The sequence below is a fragment of the Lathamus discolor genome, chromosome 4 (assembly GCF_037157495.1).
Source record: "Lathamus discolor isolate bLatDis1 chromosome 4, bLatDis1.hap1, whole genome shotgun sequence".
NCBI lineage: Eukaryota > Metazoa > Chordata > Aves > Psittaciformes > Psittacidae > Lathamus > Lathamus discolor.
The window spans coordinates 52,430,873-52,449,583 of record NC_088887.1 but is presented as its reverse complement, the minus strand read 5'-3'; the positions used below and the strand labels follow the sequence as shown (position 1 = coordinate 52,449,583).

General features: G+C 40.7%; 1 protein-coding gene across 2 annotated transcripts in view; it reads left to right on the top strand.

Annotated features, from left to right (window-relative positions):
- SHROOM2 (shroom family member 2) overlaps nucleotides 1-18,711 on the top strand; it is a 130,300-nt gene that overhangs the window by 83,657 nt on the left and 27,932 nt on the right. For both annotated transcript variants that reach the window (XM_065677471.1, XM_065677472.1), the window contains 2 exons: nucleotides 853-3,502; nucleotides 5,418-5,521. In XM_065677471.1, coding sequence (XP_065533543.1) covers nucleotides 853-3,502; nucleotides 5,418-5,521 — 2,754 coding nt within the window. The remainder of the gene's footprint in view (nucleotides 1-852; nucleotides 3,503-5,417; nucleotides 5,522-18,711) is intronic.

Here is an 18,711-nt window from a genome sequence, read left to right as displayed (position 1 = left end):
GTCCTAGCCAAATTATCTAGAGAAAGCACAGTATCAAAGATGACGTTTCTATAGAGAAAAAGGTGGTGAGGGGAACTGGTGGCAGGAAGGATTCTTGAAGGAAGGTCAGAAGTTTAGTTTTGGCCTTGCAAAGTTTACATTGTGCCGGCATCTTCTTCTATCATTTTTCTGTCAGTGTTGTGGAACTGAATGATGATATTGCTGTAAAGGTGTCAACCTGTGAGTGGTTTGAAACCGTATTGGTAAGGTGCATGTGGCGGCTCAGAAATATAAATGGTGGTGTTTGAGGCAAATGTTTTTGTGAACCTCCATTTAGAAACCATGTAGAAATTAAAAAATGAAATGAATGGTCAGATTTGGGTAAGCAGGACAAGGCAATAACTTTGTGGGCTGAAGAAGTTTATAGTAAGATCACAAAAGATGAGCAGGGAAGTACGTGAGTTTCAATCACTGTAAGAGTCAGGGTGCCTGGAAAATAAGCTGAAAAATAAGTCGGTTTGTCCTGGGAAAGAGAGGGCTAATGGAGCCCCAACTTAATTTGTCTAAAAGCAAAATCAGAAAAAACAACTTGCAGAGGGAGAGGGGAGCCTTCAAAGAGATAAAAAGGTATTACTTACTGGTAAACTTAGAAGGGGAAGTTGAGTTAGTCAAATTTCAAGCTTTGAATCAGTGGCAGAGTATAAAGCCCTGACTTTGTGTTCAAACTTCCAATTTTAATAGATTGTCTTGAGTAGCTAGAATGCAGATAGATCTTAATCAATGTTAGTAAAATTGGTGGCTGTGCATTTGTAATAATGTTGTGGCATTTTTTGACTGGCATATTTACGCTGAGGCTTTTTTGTTTGTTTCCAGCCATAGTTGTTCTTCTCATGACCTATCAAACTCATGGGATCAGTCAAGTCTTCATCGCACTTCTGACCAATTCAGCTCTTTGGGAAGTATGGACAGCTGGGACCACACTCCACAAGTAGCTCAGTACGGAAGACTTTCTTCTGCAAGGTCTAATAGTAGCATTGATCATCTAGGGAGCCAAAGTAAGCGGGATTCAGCCTACGGGTCTTTCTCCACAAGTTCTAGCACCCCTGACCACACTCTGTCCACCACAGACACTTCTTCGACAGAGAACATGCTATACAAAGTAGGCCACTGGGAGACTTCTAAGCATGGAAGCAAGTCAGGCCAGTTCTTGAATGACAGCAGTGGAACAGAGGAAAAACCCGGGTATTTGCCAGCTCCCATCCAATATGAGAACAGTAAAAGTCCTAGAATAGAGGAGCACCCCGATGCCAAGCTCACCAGCTCTGGGAGATCCAGTTTTGGACCTGTGTGGTATGTTCCTGATAAGAACAAGTCTTCATCTCCTCCCCCACCACCTCCACCACTTCGTAGTGACAGCTTTGCTGCTACCAAAGGCCATGAGAAAGCACATGGCCCTGTGTACTCAGAGGGTGCCAGCATGCAGCACTTCACAGCCCTGAGCCGGTCTCAGCCCAGGAATGACTGGAGCTTGGAAACTCTGGAGCAGCAGCGGCGTCCCTCCAGGGCATGTGACAGGAGGACCAGCAGCTCAAATTATAAATCTGATCTTAGTTCAGAACATACTTTTTGTTCAGCTGGTGAAAGGTACAACAGTAATGCAGGAACTGTGAACAAACTGCAGTCATCCTTGTCCAGCACTGATGTCCGGTTTGCACAGCCTATTTACAGTTACCACCACCAGCACCAGTACAGTGATGAAAGCACTTTTTTTCACAATGCAAGAATCTTAGCTGCGCCTAAAGATCAGCAATATTATCTGTCCTATAGTGGCATTCAGGAGTCACCTACAGATCATTTTCATGGCTACAGTCCAAACCAAGGTGGGCTCCCCAACACTTCCTCTTCTTTGAACAGTGCTGCTGAACAGAAGGTGGACAACACTGGACAGAGTCGCTATTACTGTGTGACGGTAAAACAGCCTGCTCAGGGAAGCCCAAAACTACTACAACTCAAGGATGAGAGCTGGAAACCTGGAATGGGGACTGATCCACCTCTCGGATCTCAAGAAAATCTTGCAGTTGTCACAGTGGTCCAAAAACCAAAATATTATCTACCTCAACAGTCAGTTGAATCTTCACTGAAAGGGTGTGAGAACAGCAGTCATCAGCCTTTCGATGGGGATGCTAGGTGTGCTGTAGTAGAAGAAGCTAGAAAACCCAATCACACTGAAAAGTCTGTACAAAAGAAAAACCTTGAGAGCAGCTCTGAGGAAAATGAAACCAGGTGTGGTCAACAGGAGTATGTAAAGGGCTGTGTCCTTACCACCGAGAAAAGATCTGCTCAGAAAGATTTTAGGTGGGGGAAAGATGAGAGTAGCAAGATTTCTCCTCAGAAGACCCCAATGTTGCACTCCTTAACTCAGGAAGGGAAAAAGCAATCTGACAACAGCTCAGAAGTGGTAACAGAGCGACAGGCGCCGTTTGACACTCACTTGTCTAAACAGGCACGAAGAAGTGATCGTTTTGCAACAACCCTGAGAAATGAGATTCAAATGAGAAGAGCAAAGCTGCAGAAAAGTAGAAGCACTGCTACGTTAGTAGGGTCATCTGAAACGGAGGAGTGCAGTGAGACCTGGAAGCCAGATTCAGCAGAAAATGTCACTGTCTCCCCAGACACTAACTTTACCACCACCTACAAAGATCACCTCAAGGAGGCCCAGGCCAGGGTTCTGAGGGCAACATCCTTCAAACGGCGGGACTTGGAGCCCAGCCCCACTGAATATCTACCCAGGTCACCCGAGCGGAAAACTGGTAGCTACAACTGTTCATTATTGGCTTTGGTTTCTGAAGATGTGTCTGGATTCCTCGAGGCTACACAAGCTAAACCAAACCCCACAGGGAGTGGCACTCATCACGTTTCTCGGATCGGAGCCAGGAAGAGGTTCACAACAGAGCAAAAAATGAAGTCTTACTCTGAACCGGAGAAGATGAATGAGGTGGGAATGACGGAGGATGAGTGCCGTGCTCATTGCTGTCCAAATCCATCTGAGGAAGCCCTGGGCTCGTTTGCAGACAAGTGGAAATTTTTTGAAGAAACAAGTAAGCCTGCACAAAGGAGACCACCACAGAAACCAGCTCCCTCCAGTCTAGCTGAGGGACAGCCTGAGAGGCCAGATAGGAAAGTTCACAGTGGACAGGAGGGAGAGGAGTCATGGTATGAGAGAAGAGGTCGGGCAGCCTCTCTTGGACTAGAAACCGTACATGCTGCAAAAGATAACGTCCACCATAGTAGCAGCAGTAAGGCTGCTGATAGGATTGTGAAATCTGAGCAGCCACAGCGCCTGGGAACCTTTGCAGAGTATGAGGCGTCATGGAAGGAGCAGCGGAAGCCGATAGAGCCACGGAACTCAGGGAGGTACCGTTCAGCCGATAATATTCTTGATGCAGGCCACGAACAACATGAGAAAGCACAGTACACCCATGAGAGGTCTAGATCATCTCCTTCTGCTGATTTCTACAAACAGGTACAAGTGTCTTTTCATTTTATCCTTTCAGTTGCCAAGGTGGAGGGGACAGGAGAGTAGTGGAAGGGGATTTTTATTAAGATTTCCATTTTAGGAACACAATGTAGTATGGTGTTTGCCTTTTGTCCAGGTTATAGGTAGCTCCCATAAGTAAAATGTAGCTGATCAAAGTTTGCATTGCACAGGAATTAAGTGTAGCAAAGAACAATTGAATAAAGTAATCTCGTGTGTTGTAGCCAAATATTGATTTGGTAATATCCTCTTCTTACAGTAGACATATAGGGGGATCAAAGTAATCTTCACCCATAGTTTTCTTCATTGGTGTGGTGGCCTTCCCCATTTTAAGGCTTTCTGTTCTCTGAAATTATGAATAAAAATATTCCAAGGGTAAATAATGCCTGCTTTTGTCCAGTCTTGTTAATGGTCTGATCATTTTCCATGGATTTCCTTTTTTTTATAAACTGGTTTGATGCAAAAACTACATAGGACAAAACTTCTCCCTGATAAAAGGTAGAGATTAAAAAAGCATGTTTAGCTGTTAAAGCTACACTTCAGCAACAAGTGAAACTGCTTAGTGTTTTATGGCAGTTTGCTTGATTTAAGGTGTATAAATTTATTCCTTAGAGAGATGCCAAATGTCTGTTCAACTTGCATGTAAATATTAAGTTAATTTTTAACTGAGCAGGGCCAGGGAATGGTTGGCAGGTGGCAGGGGAAGTAAACAGAGAAACCAAGTCTCTTAAGTTGTCTGTTTAAAAGTGTTCAAGCCGCTCCAAGATTGCCTCATTGTATAAGGAGTCATAGTATGTTCAACCTGTGCTGAACTTCACCTTATGCAAGAAAAGAACTGAGGCAATGCAGTTGTATGTTACTTTTTCCTCTCCTGATGATAACATTGCATGCATGCATACATGCACACACATCCACATGGCACCTGTACATGTGTGTAGACAGGGATTAGAATAAGAATAGCTCAAAAAGAAACATATACGTTGATCTCTAAAAGTTGTGGATTCTTTTTCTTTTATTTTTTTGTGCGTCTTTAAGTTTGGCAAAAGTTATTTTTGAACTCTTACGTGCAGACTTAACTGTGCGAGTAATTTGTTAGGGTAGAGATTCCAAGCACTGGAAATACTCACATGGAAGTTATTTTGAAAATTCAATTAACTAAATTATTTAATGATTGCCTACCCAGCAGAAAAATCATCATATCGTCTATTCCATGTATGCATTTCTGGTTTATTAGTCAGTGCCTTCAAGTTCAGTATAGGCCTCCTGGGGCAAAAAGCAGACACCTGCTTAGGCACCTGGAAAATATGGTGATAAGCACATTGAAGATGCTTACAACAGACTCCAGTAAGTAAAGATGTTTTCGCATATGTGATTTAGATGATTCCAGTGCTAATGTGCAATTAAGTTTCTTGTAGGTTCTGTGTTTGTAATGCAAAGCTGTGCTTTGGGTGTGGTTGTTTGAAGATAGTGAGATAATAAAACTCTGGAACAGGGATGTTGTGTGTTTTGCTGAGAAACTGAAGTATGCACTCAGGGATTCAAAAGCTGTTGCATACGTGCATCTTCTAAAATGGGAGCAGCTCTCCTCTGACTTCTTTGCCACATAATTTTTTGCCTTTGCAAAGTGAAAGTTGCAAACGCTGATATAAATGTTAAGCTCTTCTGTAGATCAACAAAGTAGGAGCAGTAAGTTGAGCACAGCCAGGTCGGTAGTGCTGTGCAAGAGGTCACATCGCATACTGTACCACTTAAAACCAAACAAGCTTAAGACATACTGTGCTGTTGACTTCATGTATATTCAAACAGAGCAAACCCACAAATAAGAGGTTCCATAATCACAGATTTTTTGAGAGTCTGAAACATGATGACTTGGTGTCTTACTTCTGCTGTAAACCACTTTTAGGAAGTCTCAGTTGAAGTAAGGAGGCAAGAAGAGAATTTAAAGGAAGATGGGGAGCGTATTTTCTCTAAAATTAACAATCTGGATGAAAGGAACTGCACTGTAAGGTAAGCATTTCTTAATTTCTTGCTTTAAGAGATTCCTTATGACAACTCTGATCTGATCATTTCCAGACCCAGACTGGAAGTTTTGCTTCTGATTTCAGAGTTTTCGCAATGCTGTTTTCTCTTGTTTCCCTCCTTCTCCCCACGTATTTCAACCTGCATGACAGAATTATTGTTAGGACTGAAATTTACAGGGAGTCTAGGGTAAGCTTGAAGAAATTCCTAAGTGTTGAGAGTATTACAGTTTGTTCAGAGCCAGATGATTCTTATTTGTGTGCATGAAATGATTCAGGTATTTTTCATATTTATCAGTTACAGGTTTTTGGTGGAGGGGGGGGTAGGCAGGGTTGAGAGGATGCTTGAGGTTTCCCAAAAGAGTTTTCCAGTATTATCCTTGGCCAAGACAGCATGCTAGTGGAACACAGTAGTGCTGTAAATTGGACTTTTCTCTACTTTTGCCTTTACCAATTGAAGTATGTGAACAGAAGCCACCAAAAGTTATTTTCAGGTTTGATCAGCTCTGCTTTTCTTTGTTAATTTGTGTTTTAATGAGACTATACGATATTTTCAGACCCTTTTCAAGTGTATGACTGTATACACAATGCAGTTAAAGTCCTTAAATGTGTTACATGCAGGGGGGTATCCCCCTCCTCCTTCTGGCCCACTGTTTGCAGGAGCCGTTGTAATGTAAGCGGTGATTTCAGTGATTGCTGATACTGCAGCTGCTGAAGTGGTGTGTGGCAGCTGAGCTGAGATTGTGCACACACTGCTATCACCAGCCTTGATGGCTCCGGGTTTCCTAGCAGAAGAAACACATGTATAGGAAAAATAACTTCTGTGGGCTTTCCTCAGCTCTGGAAGTGGTATTAATCTCTCAAGGGGAGAGAAAATGATGAACTCTATATGTATATATGTACTCTAGTCATAACTGTAAAAGCTTGTCAAAAATTAGTATTTATTTGTGGTTTTCTCTGTTTGTATTTTGCATTGCTTATAGCCCCGTTGAAGAGGTCATCTGCTATTTTTCTAATTCCTTGTGGCCCTGTGTACTTACCATAGTGATTTCAAAATGAATAGCCCATGAGGGTGTCAACCTGTGTACGCATGTGCATGGAAGGGAGATTGGGCTGGAGGGGAGGGAGAGGGGGAGGCGGCAGTGCAATCAGCTAGGAGCAGATGAGCTTCTGTAGGCAGACAGCATCTCTGGACAAGTAAAATGATTTCCATCCAGCAGTGCTGAACCCTAATCACAAAAGAGTGTGAATGATACTCCTACGCCAGCATTTTAGCAGTGTTTGTGCAGCACAATTCTTGCTTTATAATCAGGGAATCCACGAAAATCACATGACTGGGCACCAGCTGCAGTAACTTCTGTTTTTTTAAACTAAAGCTTATTTTGACATACTATTTCAGAGTATTTGGCCATTTCACTGCATTAGAGAAGGTTTTGTTAAATGGTCATTTTTGCAGTTTTTCCCTCAGCATTTGTGTCATGCAGAGCACTTGTATGTCTTCTGTATTCAGAAAACCTAAATAAACAAAAGCTCTCATTTGGGCATTTAATTCCTGTGTTGTGAACATGCATGATGATGCATAGCTGTCCTCTGGGAAAATATATGTGTTTCCATGTGCTCTTTTTTCAATAAGGCATTCTTGTGCACAAAAAGAACTGGACACATCATGACATGAAATGATTTTACTATTTTTGAGCTGCCCTGTAGGCATTTAGTTTCCCTTTTAAAAACTAGCACTCTGCAAATGGCTAGCAGATCTCCCTAATCCGTGGTATATTCTTGAACATTAATATTAACCAAAACTTGTAGTCATGTTTAAAACTTTCTTTGAAAAATTGGGTTTGGATTATATTGCTGATGGCCCTTATTTTGTGCTGCTGAGGCCTGTCTTCTGCAGTTGCCTTTGTGCTGACCAAGGCACCGTGGCTGTGCTGGTCACCGGAGCCGCCCATCAGCGTTTATGTGGGCTAGATGTGCGGGGACCCAAGCTGAGGGCCAGCTGTGGTGTCCATGGGTGCCTTCGTTAGGTTAGAGACTGTCCCAACGATACAAGGTGCCTGTGGCCTCCTTCCCCTCCTGTTGTTTTGGAAAAAAAATTAAAAAAAAAAAAAAAGAAATAATAATTTGGCCTTGAATGTTTCCCATCACAGCTTCCCTCATTATTTTCAGGTGAAATATAAGATCTTTTTAATGCCCTGAATCTAGAATGAAAAGGGGTTAGAGTATTGTAACAGCAAATGGTTAAAAAAAGAAAGTGCAGGCTAAGCAATTTTTTTCTCCTGGGCTTTTTGCTGCTGGCTCATTTTGCTACAGTATTTTTTTTGGTGCTGCTCTTTTTTTAGCACACAGTTGTAAACCCTAAATTAACATTTCTTCTAAAAGTTGGGGATTTTTTAAGCTGATGAAGATAGTTTATGAGCTCCTTTCATCTATGGGCTGTATTTTTCCCATCTGAGATTACTGAGTGCTTGCAGTGAATTTAGGTTGTTTCATCTCCCTTTTTAGCAAAGCTACATGTTCTTCTGAACTGCAATATTTAATAGCTTGGATTATTACTTTTATAGGAAGGGAAAGTAGTGGTCCATAGTAGCCATTATCATCTCTCTTGCAAGAACCAAACCGCTCTTGTTACGAACTTACAGGCATGCAAGCAATCATCTAGGATGAGCTGATATTTTTACACTGAGGCTTGATGCTAAGTATGTTCTCAACTTTAGGTCTGCTTAAAAGCGTTACACAAGTCTAAGGATCTGTAAAACAAAAATTGATTCTCTTATTTTAGTGATGCTACTCCTATTTCAGATTAATTGCTAACATTTAGCTTTTCACAGATGCAAAGTCTGTCCTTTAAATGCATCTTTATTTGTCAAATAGCATACGCCGGTTATATAATTAACTTCCCTATAGAAGTCTCCACGATTTCTAAACCAATATAGCCCTTCAGAAGGTTAAAGATGGAAATGTGTGCTCCAAGCTGTAGTTGGTGTGGCTTCCTGCTGGATGACACAGCACACATAACGTCAATCTGTATCAAAAGAATAGTGCTCTGTGATCTAATTCTTGAGATTGCCATCTACTAGAGTTGTTCACAGCTATTGCTTTGTTTACTTTCTAAGATCATTTAACTTGTGCCTCTATTAATTTGCTTCTGCAGTGTCTATGAAAATTACACAACTTCAAAAAGTGAAAAAGGATTTATGAGATCACAAGTCACAGAAAACCTTTCAACATTTAATAGGTGTAAAGTACAAGGGCATGTGCATGTCAAGTATAGAACCACAGCATGACTCGACTCTAAACGCTGTAAGATGTTTCATTTAGTTCTTCCATGCCTTAGTTGTTCCTGTCTGAGCTCTTGAGGACAAAGGAACAGCCTTTGCCATACAAAACCAAAGTAAAAATGATTACTTGATGCCTAAGTTGACCTAAATGCCCAAGTTCGGTGTCCTAAAACATCTCTGACAAGCCAGAAACAGGAGCATATAGAGAGGTTCCTAAGTTCAAGGAAACTGATTTTTTTGAATGAGTGATACTCCATTTGTATATGTGTTTACATATCTCAAGTATATATGTATGTCTGTGTATATATGTATACACTTATAAGATATACATGTATGTTTTGGTAGTCATTCCTCTGAACTTGTTTTGGTTTATGACCATTACAGGGGTTGGGGCTATATGTCTATAAGAGCTAGCTAGCAGAGGGGAAAAAAAAACACATTACACATCTGAAGTAATGAGTTTCTCATGTAATCTCATGCTTACAGTGATAAATGGTGTAAATTATACACTGGAAGATAGATTAGACTTTGGAAATATTCTTAGGAACTACCAATTTTTTTTTTACAACTTCAGTAATTTTAAGTTATGCATTTTGGAGTTTTTACTGTCCTGTCAAAAAATGTATTATAGTAGCAGTATATAATGGTAGTGTCTGCTTATGTTGAGAACTGAGTATTGAAGTGCAAGACTTGAAGGGGTTTTCTGGTTGATTGGTTTGTGGGGTTTCAGATTTTTTATATGTAGCAGAAGGGCCATTTGCTTAAATACTTAAGCAGAGCTCTGCTTACAGGCATTGCATTGCATATGAATTTTGTTCTTTATGTACTGTATATACATTTTCAGAGTCAAATTGAGAAGATTTTCCTGAGTGAATATTTCAGGGAGGGCGTGTCTCAGTCATTAGTCTCAGCAGGACATACCAAGACATCACCAGAGCTATGTAAGCAAAATGTTCTCACCGTCTTTCCTTTTCCTCTTGAGGAAGAAATAGTATGATCTTGTGCAATTTCTTCCTTACAGATCAGTGAAAAATTACTTGGGCAAACATTTCATGCGTGTATTAACAAACTTCAATATTTTATGGTGCAAAAGAAGTCTTGAGTTCTGTTTTACACTTCACCTACAGGTCTTGTGATTTTTCACGTAAATTCTTCTAAGGGGAAAAACTATTTCCTATCAGTTTGCTAACCTAACAAAAACTATTTTGTAGAAAACAAATTATAAATATACATGATTGTGCTTTTTTTATCTGATGCGCAGTGCACTAAATATTTCTACGTTCATTTTATTCAGGAGCTTAGAAAGTGAAGTGTTCTCTTTCGAAATCAATGTAAGTATAATAAGGACTATTATAAAGGTTTAAGTGTTCTTTTTTGAGGAAGATTAATTATTCTGTTAAAGGGAAAAGAAAACATACTTTTCATGTAGCCAGAATATACCAGTTTGGTTGAAGTAATGCTTCGGAGATCTGAATTCCTACTGGTAATAAATTCAGAAGGCACATGCAAATGCCTTCTTGCATGAATCACAGAATCATAGAATAGTTAGGGTTGGAAAGGACCTTAAGATCATCCAGTTCCAACTCCTCTGCCATGGGCAGGGACACCTCACAGTAAACCATCTCACCCAAGGCTCTGTCCAACCTGGCCTTGAACACTGCCAGGGATGGAGCACTCACAGCTTCGTTGGACAACCTGTTCCAGTGCCTCACCACCCTCACAGTAAAGAACTTCCTCCTTATATCCAACCTAAACTTCCCCTGTTTAAGTTTTAACCTGTTACCCCTTGTCCTGTCACTACAGTCCCTGATGAAGAGTCCCTCTCCAGCATCCCTGTAGCCCCCCTTCAGTTACTGGAAGGCTGCTATGAGGTCTCTATGCAGCCTTCTCTTCTCCAGGCTGAACAGCCCCAACTTCCTCAGCTGTTTTCATACAGGAGGTGCTCCAGTGCCCTGATCATCCTCGCGGCCCTCCTCTGGACTTGTTCCAGCAGTTCCATGTCCTTTTTATGTTGAGGACACCAGAACTGCACACAATACTCCAGGTGAGGTCTCACAAGAGCAGAGTAGAGGGGCAGGATCCCCTCCTTCGACCTGCTGGTCACGCTCCTTTTGAAGTTAGAAGTTATAAAAAAGGACAAATAATAATAAATAAAATTTTTAGAAAAGGCAGTTTTCCCTTTCCAGCAAGTTGTGTGCAGCTATTTGCTATCATCTGGAGGAAGTGCCGAAGAATGAAAGTGCATCGTCACAGGCTTTTAGCTGTTAACAAAGATTTTCAAGTATGTGAGCTGCTGAAGCCCTTCCTTTCTATTTACATAAGTATTTCTTTATCATGAGATAAGGATTCTGCAGGCATCAGACCACTGTTTCTTGCCATTGAAGTCATTGTAAATATCATATAAACTAGTGGATGATGCAGTACAGTCTTGGGCTGTTACAAAGTCTGTATTTTGTCCAAAACTGGGAAAACAGTTCTGTGTCTCTTCCCATGCAGGTAGAGGCAACAAGGAAGACAGAGTCCAGCAGCATCTGTTCATGTATTAGGAGTCCCTTGCCACCTTCTGTCTTCCTTAGATTTCTGTAAATACTTGCAATTAGTACATGTTTCATTGCCATGAACCACTGTATCTTTCCAGTGTGCTAGTGTATGTGACTGACTAATGACAGCTAAATAAAGGGCATGTTTTGTACAGGGAAAGTGTAATTTTGAATTGCTGATGCATAAAGGAAGTTGATACTTAAAAACACAGGCCAAAGAGTCTACCTAAGCAGGTTTCCTTTCTCTGACTGAACAGCAGCAGATGCTTGGAGAAAATAAAACCAAGGCAGACAGGGAGCCATGCTGCAGGGTATCCTTGCAGTCCTAGGGATTTGTGGTTAACAGCCCTTGACACATTTTTCTTTCAGAAAAGTGACTAACTGGTTTTGGGCTCACACTGACTTTTGAGATCCATAGCTTTTTGTACTGATGTGTTGTGAGGAAGAGCACTTCTTTTGCAGGTGCTGGGTAGGGTGTCTCCTCTGTGAAAGCTGTCGTATGGCTTTGCACATCCTCACTTTCTTCTTCTGTGACTTTCTGCATTCTCATGTGTTCCTTTTGGCATAGTGAAAGAACTGCAGCAACATTAGGGTGCACTATGAGTTCATAAAGTAGCCGCACAGTGTTTTCTTTCTTTTGACTGGGGTTTTGTTTGTTCTCTTTTTTGCTGTGGAGTACAGAGATGATATGTTCATAGAATGGTGTGTGAAATCCAACTTTTCCTTCTTGCATAGCAGTAATTTCAGTTATACATCATTGTATATGTTGTTGAGGTATAGAAATAGCTGTCCTGAGGATTACTTCGCATTTTTTAAATCTGAATTTCATCTGTTGTCTTATGTCCATTTGCTCAATGGTAAGAAATCTTTGGCTTTTGTCTTTATTACTCAGTATAATTTCCTTGTAGCAGCAACTGTTGCCACCTTCTTTTTTTCTTTTTCACCCTTTTGTAAATCATTTAGAGCTAATCAGTTCTGTTATGTGCTGTTGGGGGGACTTTGTTCCATAACAGTCAAATTTTTAAAAGCCTGTGATGCAGGTAATCTTTTCTTTATTTAGTTTAGAATCTTCTAAAAGTCAAAAAGTCTGTGTTGTCCACGTGTGTAGTGAGTATATTCTCAGTGTCTGAGAATAGTAATGCATCGAAGACACATCTCTTCTGCAAAACCCCAAATTACCATTTGTCGTTTTAACAGGCTGGTTAATGCAGCTGCTGAATCTCTTCATATAATTTGTACCTCTTGGCTTAATTTAGATGTTAGCTTCATGGTTCTAAGTTCTTCGTATTCATAATGAGTATTTTTGGTTTACTTTTTCTCTCTTTCTCTCATTCTGTTTTCAACACCCTCATGCCCTCCCTTCCCAAATATTGCATGTGTCACTTTGCTCAAACAGTTGCCCAGGTATCAGAGGAATGTGTGGTTGTGCATCAGTGATACTATTTCAGCAATTTCTTGTGGGAATTTCAGGTGATTGTCATGTAGTCCAGGTAACTCATGACTAGCCAGTAAAAGGTGGACATCTGACAATAATTCCCACATAGGCTGTTCTTTGCTAATGGAGATACGAAGGAGAGTCCATGTGAGTTTTCTGCTGTGGCCTTGTTTTCTTTGTATTTTTATTACTACTTTGGGCTCTGTAATCTGTCTGGCAGGTACCTGTGTTTGAAAAAGCAACTCTCTTTTTTTTAATCTTTTTTGTTCCAACACCTTTAGAGATTTGTACCTTTTGTTTTGTTGGGTTTTTTTTTTTTTGTTTGCTTGTTGGTTGGTTTGTGGGGTTTTTTCTTGCTTTTTTTTGTTTTAACCTTACTGTGTTTAGACATTGTTTTGCTTGAGTAGTTCTGAATTGTCTTCATTTAGGTAGGACTTTCATTCCCCGGTTGATGTCCTTGTAATTACTGTTTAATCCAGCCTTTGAAGGGGACAGAGAAAGGGGAGGAAACAGGGTGGTCTGGTGTTTTTGGTAGGTGTTACGCATTTTCTCTGAGTTTCACATGTTGTATCTTTTGTCTCATGTTATCTCTTAGCATTATGCCATCTGGCATGTTCCTTTTAAAAATATTCCCCTCATGTTTGTAAATGCCCTTTTCAAAATTAAATATCACAGTGTGGATTCCTGATCTTTCAGGAAAGATTAGTCTAAGTACATATGGCCACTGGCACAGGGTAGCTCTTCAAGTGGTCAAGTTTTGAATCAAATTCTTCTCATGCCTCAGGATCAAAGCAAGAGTTGCATGATAAATTGTCCCACTTGTAGTCTTTTTCTTCCTCCTGTTGTCTGCTTTAAAACTACCAGGCTGCTTGAGCTGAGAGGTGAGGTGCATGGTTCTTCAAGAGCATCCCAAATGCATTATTTTGGGATCTAGGATTGGTTGTGGCTACACGAGAGTGCTAAACCTTGCAGGCACTTACATTGCCTTCTCGTTCCTCATTCTCCGAGGGTGCTCAGCCCAGCAGATGTCAGGTGCGTGTCCTGCAAGTCAGTGGGATGCTCTGCTCTGGCTCACCAGCAGCTGCTGGATCTCATTAAATGGGTGCTAGACTGTCTCCAAAGCCTGTGCTTGATTTACAGTACGCTACAGTAATGCAGCACTGTTTCTCCCCTGTCCAATTTGCTCATTTCCCACACCCTTGAAAATGTCTTCTCCCTTTACCTTTGTTAGGTGAATTTTTAATCCCTCTTTCTAACCCCTCCTCACATATGCAGTTTTCTGCGTCCAGCTCCTTAACTGAGTGAAGTTCTTTTTGCTTAATTTCTGCTTACACATCTGCTCTCCACTGTGCATGCAGTGACAGCCAGGGGTATGCGAGAACACTGTGGTCTGATAAAAGGAAGTGTTGGAGGGTAGTTTCTTCTAATGGAAAGTTTCCTCCCCTGCTCCCAAATGTGTTACTAAGCGTGAGAAGCTGGAAGAAGTCCAAGGGGTAATTCTGAAGGTATTGAAATAGGAGGTGAGCAAAAGAAACACACAAAAAAGTTTGTGGACAGAGAAACAGGGATAATTTTTGTAGGCCTTAAACAATTTTTGAGTTCTGATTTGGTTTTACTGCTTTCCCTGGAAAGAGGATTAGAATGAAAACTATCTAGAGACTTAAGTTTTTGTTGCATCACTTGAAATCCAGCTATCTTCTTGTGGCTATTTTAATGATAACAGTTGAGTAGGGAGATAAGTGATACTGTAAGATCTAGTCTCCAGTGGTTACACTCATAAAAGCATCATATGCTGATGTGTTGTAAATTTTATTTTCCCCTAAGTTACTTGATGAAAAGCACCTTTGGAAATAGGTGACTGATTTGTCTCCTCAGTGCAGCAGCAATTCATGTATTTCTTACATATGGAGTGGCTTTATGGTGTTCTGGTACTAAAAGCTAGCCTGTGAAATATTCACCTTCTGCTGTAAGCCCTTAGGCAGCATGGATTATGATATGCTGTCACAGAGGGGACTGATTATGCCAGTAAATTTGAGTGAAGTTTTGTGATAAAAAGTAACATCACAGCTATAACTTCTGTTCCTCTGTGTGGGCCAGTCAGACTTATGTTCCATTATGTAAACGGATGAATTTTCTTGAAGTCATTTTCTCATGTATCTTGACATCAAGTAGACAGCTTTGGTAGGTATAAAAAATTTTAGTCAAGATGGCTAGAAGAATTTTAGAGGGGCTTATTAACTGGGTATCAGTGCTGTACGTGATTCTGTGTGCAGTTTAACTAACATTGTCCTCTTAAAGTGGTTATCTTTTAAAATGATCTTTTAATACATATTAGAGCCTCATTCACAGTTTATCTATTAAGCCCTTAATGTGTACTTGTAGAAGAACTGAAAGGAGCTTGAGCTTTGCTCTGGTGAAGGCCATGATGCCTTTGGTTTCTAAAGATGCAGTGTGGGGGTGGCAATTTGCACATGCAACATGAAAGCGTTTAGTTCTTCCCCTGCAGAATCTCCTGCAAGAGAGGGTGCCTGTGCACACAGTGCATGCAAAAGAATTCAAGCTGGAGGGCTGTTGATGAAGACTCTCCTCTAATATTAAAGACCTGGTTATTTGAATGCTGCTCAGAAAGGAGCCTGGTAACACACTAATCTTTTTTGATCATTTTAAATATTTAAAACTTGCAGAGCTGTCATTTCTGAAATGTGGATCATGATTTTCACAGATGGAAAAAAAAAAACCCTTAAAAATTAAAGGACTTTTAAATTTTATTTTTTTTTTAATAACCAAATCCAGGGGCTGGGGGTGGGAGAAAGGAAAAGCTTTGAAGTCTCTGAGATCTTTTCCCTGAGGTCAGAAGTTTCTGATGATGTAACACACAATACAGACCAAGCCTTCACTTATCAAGGTTAAAGTTGACGGAGCTTGTATGAACTTGTCAATCATAGGAAGCAAGCAAAAACAAGCCAGCTGTTGTGAGGCATGGCTTTGAAAATCCTCTGTGTTACAGTAAATGAGACACAGAGGTTGAGACAGATTCAGTTCTGCAAGGCTTTCAAACTGGCTGGCACATTTGCAAGGATGCGAGGCTCGTATATCTAGTGAATATGGGTAAACAGCTGTAAATCCTGGTAAGATTGTCTTGCTTTCGTGTTAAAGCGTGAGAGAAACAGCTAGAGGCACGTGCCTTAATTACCTTTTTCTGTCAGCTCTGAACAGAAATTTGCAGTATTAATTCATACAGTATTTCTTTTGTTCTCCCGGTCTTTTGAGTACAGGCTGTGTCTTCTGTCCCTATCAGCAAAAGCTACAGTTGCAGATTAGGAACGATGCAATACTTGGTACAGAATTCTATTTTGCTTAGCGTAATGGACTGCTCTGTTCACTGATGGGCTGGGAGAATAGGGAGAAAACGTGTGTTAATTCCAGCTAAGATGCTGTGTGTGCCTAAGCTTGCACACACACGCTGTTTTTAGCGGCTTTTGTTTTCACAGTTGGCATCATGCATGCTGGAATTAGGCAGAAGTGCCTTTCAAAAATATTTGTTTTCTGGAGCGAGGGCTGCAGTGCCGTTGTTGTTGTGGCTCGGGGTGCCAGGCTCAGGGTTCCTCTGGGCTAGGGGTGGTGCGAGAGCTTTTCATCTTGTTATTTTCCTGGCAAGCCTGGGAGTGCAGGCTCACACGGAGACCTTTACAACAGCAGCAGGAGATATTAGCTGGGAGTGTAAGAGAATTGGATGTGACTATTGGAAGCAAGCGGTGAGTGTGGCTCTGGGTGAAAAGATGGCTATTGAAATGTGTGCACATGCATGCTAATTAATTTAAATAACTGGTTTAGGACCTTTTTTTCTTTTCCTTTAGAGATGAGCTACATGTTCATTTTGGTGCCTGCCTGAGAAACCCAGGTGACCTAACTATTATTCACAAAGTGTTTCATTTTATAGCTTCTGTTGTGTTATGAATTTCTGTTCAGCTGCAAGCAGCTGGTTTCAGTAGTAATGGCAACAAGAAAATAGCAATAGCATAAAATAAAAAAAAAAGGTGTAGAGGTAAAAAAAAATAAATCAAAGGAGTGGCAACTGGAATGTAGGGGATTTTTTTAGTGAATTGACAAAACAATCATTTTTTCTTCGAGCTTTTTAAAATGTGACGGTGATTTCCTTGTTAGCAGTGTTAGAAAGTAGTGTCTTTTGTCTCTGCAGTGGTTGCCATTTGTGTAATATGATGGCTCTTGTTATACTGCTGGGATATTCTGATGATTTAATTCAGTGTGTAAGTACTGAACACATTAACTGGTTGACTTCAGTGAGCAAAAGTCGTTTTAATTCCATGTAGGCAATCCCCTGTGTACTAGGACAGGCATGCCATAGATAAAGCAAGAAAGAATACAGGCAGAAAAATTGTCTTTTATCATTGATTTTTGATGTGCAGCAAAATGGAGGAGGGGCTTTTATTTTCTGAACTAAGGAAAGAAAAACATCCCTCCCTCTGCCTTTTCCCACAGGATTCTCCCCTTCTGCATAAAGGCCCCTATGCTGTTACAAGAAATTTAATTTTAATCAGATTTGATTTTTACTGTGGGCCTATGCATTGTGCTGTTACCCTTGACTGATTGGCCTACATTTCATCCATCAGCACGTCTTTGCTGCAGAATTAGAATGGGTCAGTTGAATTTATTTCTGATGTTCATGGGGAGGGAGGGAACATTTTTAGAAAGAAGAAGACTGTGACATTAAACCCCGTTGCTGCGTATTTTGCCATGCAGGCAGGACAGGGCAGATTCTGGTGGGATCTGTTATCATATATGTGATAAAGCCAGGTGATAATGCAAGGGTTGTTAAGCTAAAGTGACATTTTGCTTTGGGTGCAACAGCTAAGGTGTATTTAGTGTGATTCATTAAACAGATAGCTGCCATCAAGGCACAGATAATGTTAACAGGCATTCAGAGACAGAATTGGAAAACCAAGACTTGCATAATGACGAATGGGTTGTAGTGTAACCTTGATGTGCCATGGGGTATACTTCACAAAATACCTTGCTGGATTTGTACCTTTGGTTGTATTCTGAAGTGTATCAGTGCATCTTTTTGGTTTGGTTTGGTTGTTTTTTTTTTTAGAGAGAGGGAGAGCATTCTCTCATCATTCAACATTCATTATTCTTTTCATCCTGACACATGCTTTGGTTTCAGGACGATTTGCTTCAGTAGGGCGCCTGGGATGCTAGTTGCCATTATCTGTCTTTTCAGATCAAGTCAGGGAACAGCCCTACTTCTTTATAGTGATTTGTGTGCTGTGCCTCTTCCTTGAGTGACCATTACAGTACAGCCATCATGATGATGAAGTGATCTGAGTTTTTTGAGGGTCCTTTATTCTACACATTTGTCTTTAAAGATTTCTGAGTGGCTTTGTAGTCCAAGTTTTCATTTGGTATCTTTGGAATATGCTTCATGTGTCACTGTGTGGTGGATAGTGTGTGCTGTGCTGATTTAGTAGTGATACGGTGCTCATCAGAAAAATGGACCACTGTTAATATAATTGTACTCATATTGGATGGCCACACTGTGGTGTTCTGGTGTCAGTGTCTCCTTGCCATTGCAATAGAAAGACCAATTTGAGGGTTTCAGAACATGTGAGGTATTGGAGCCCATGAAAGAAGAAGTGAACTGAATCTGTTAGATTACATTGACAGTATCAATTTTGAGTGAACTGAATCTGTTAGATTACATTGACAGTGTCAACATGGATTAAAATGTATATTAGAACTCAAACTTCTTCCTAAATTTGGAACAGTTCTGCCCTGTGCATCCCATTCCACCTCTGTAGCATCCTGTTGTGGTCTCAAGCAGAACCGTGCTGGGTCGAAGAAACTACTCTTTATTTGCAGACTGTTGGAAGAAGTGCTTTTGGATCCCACTGTGCCAAGTGCC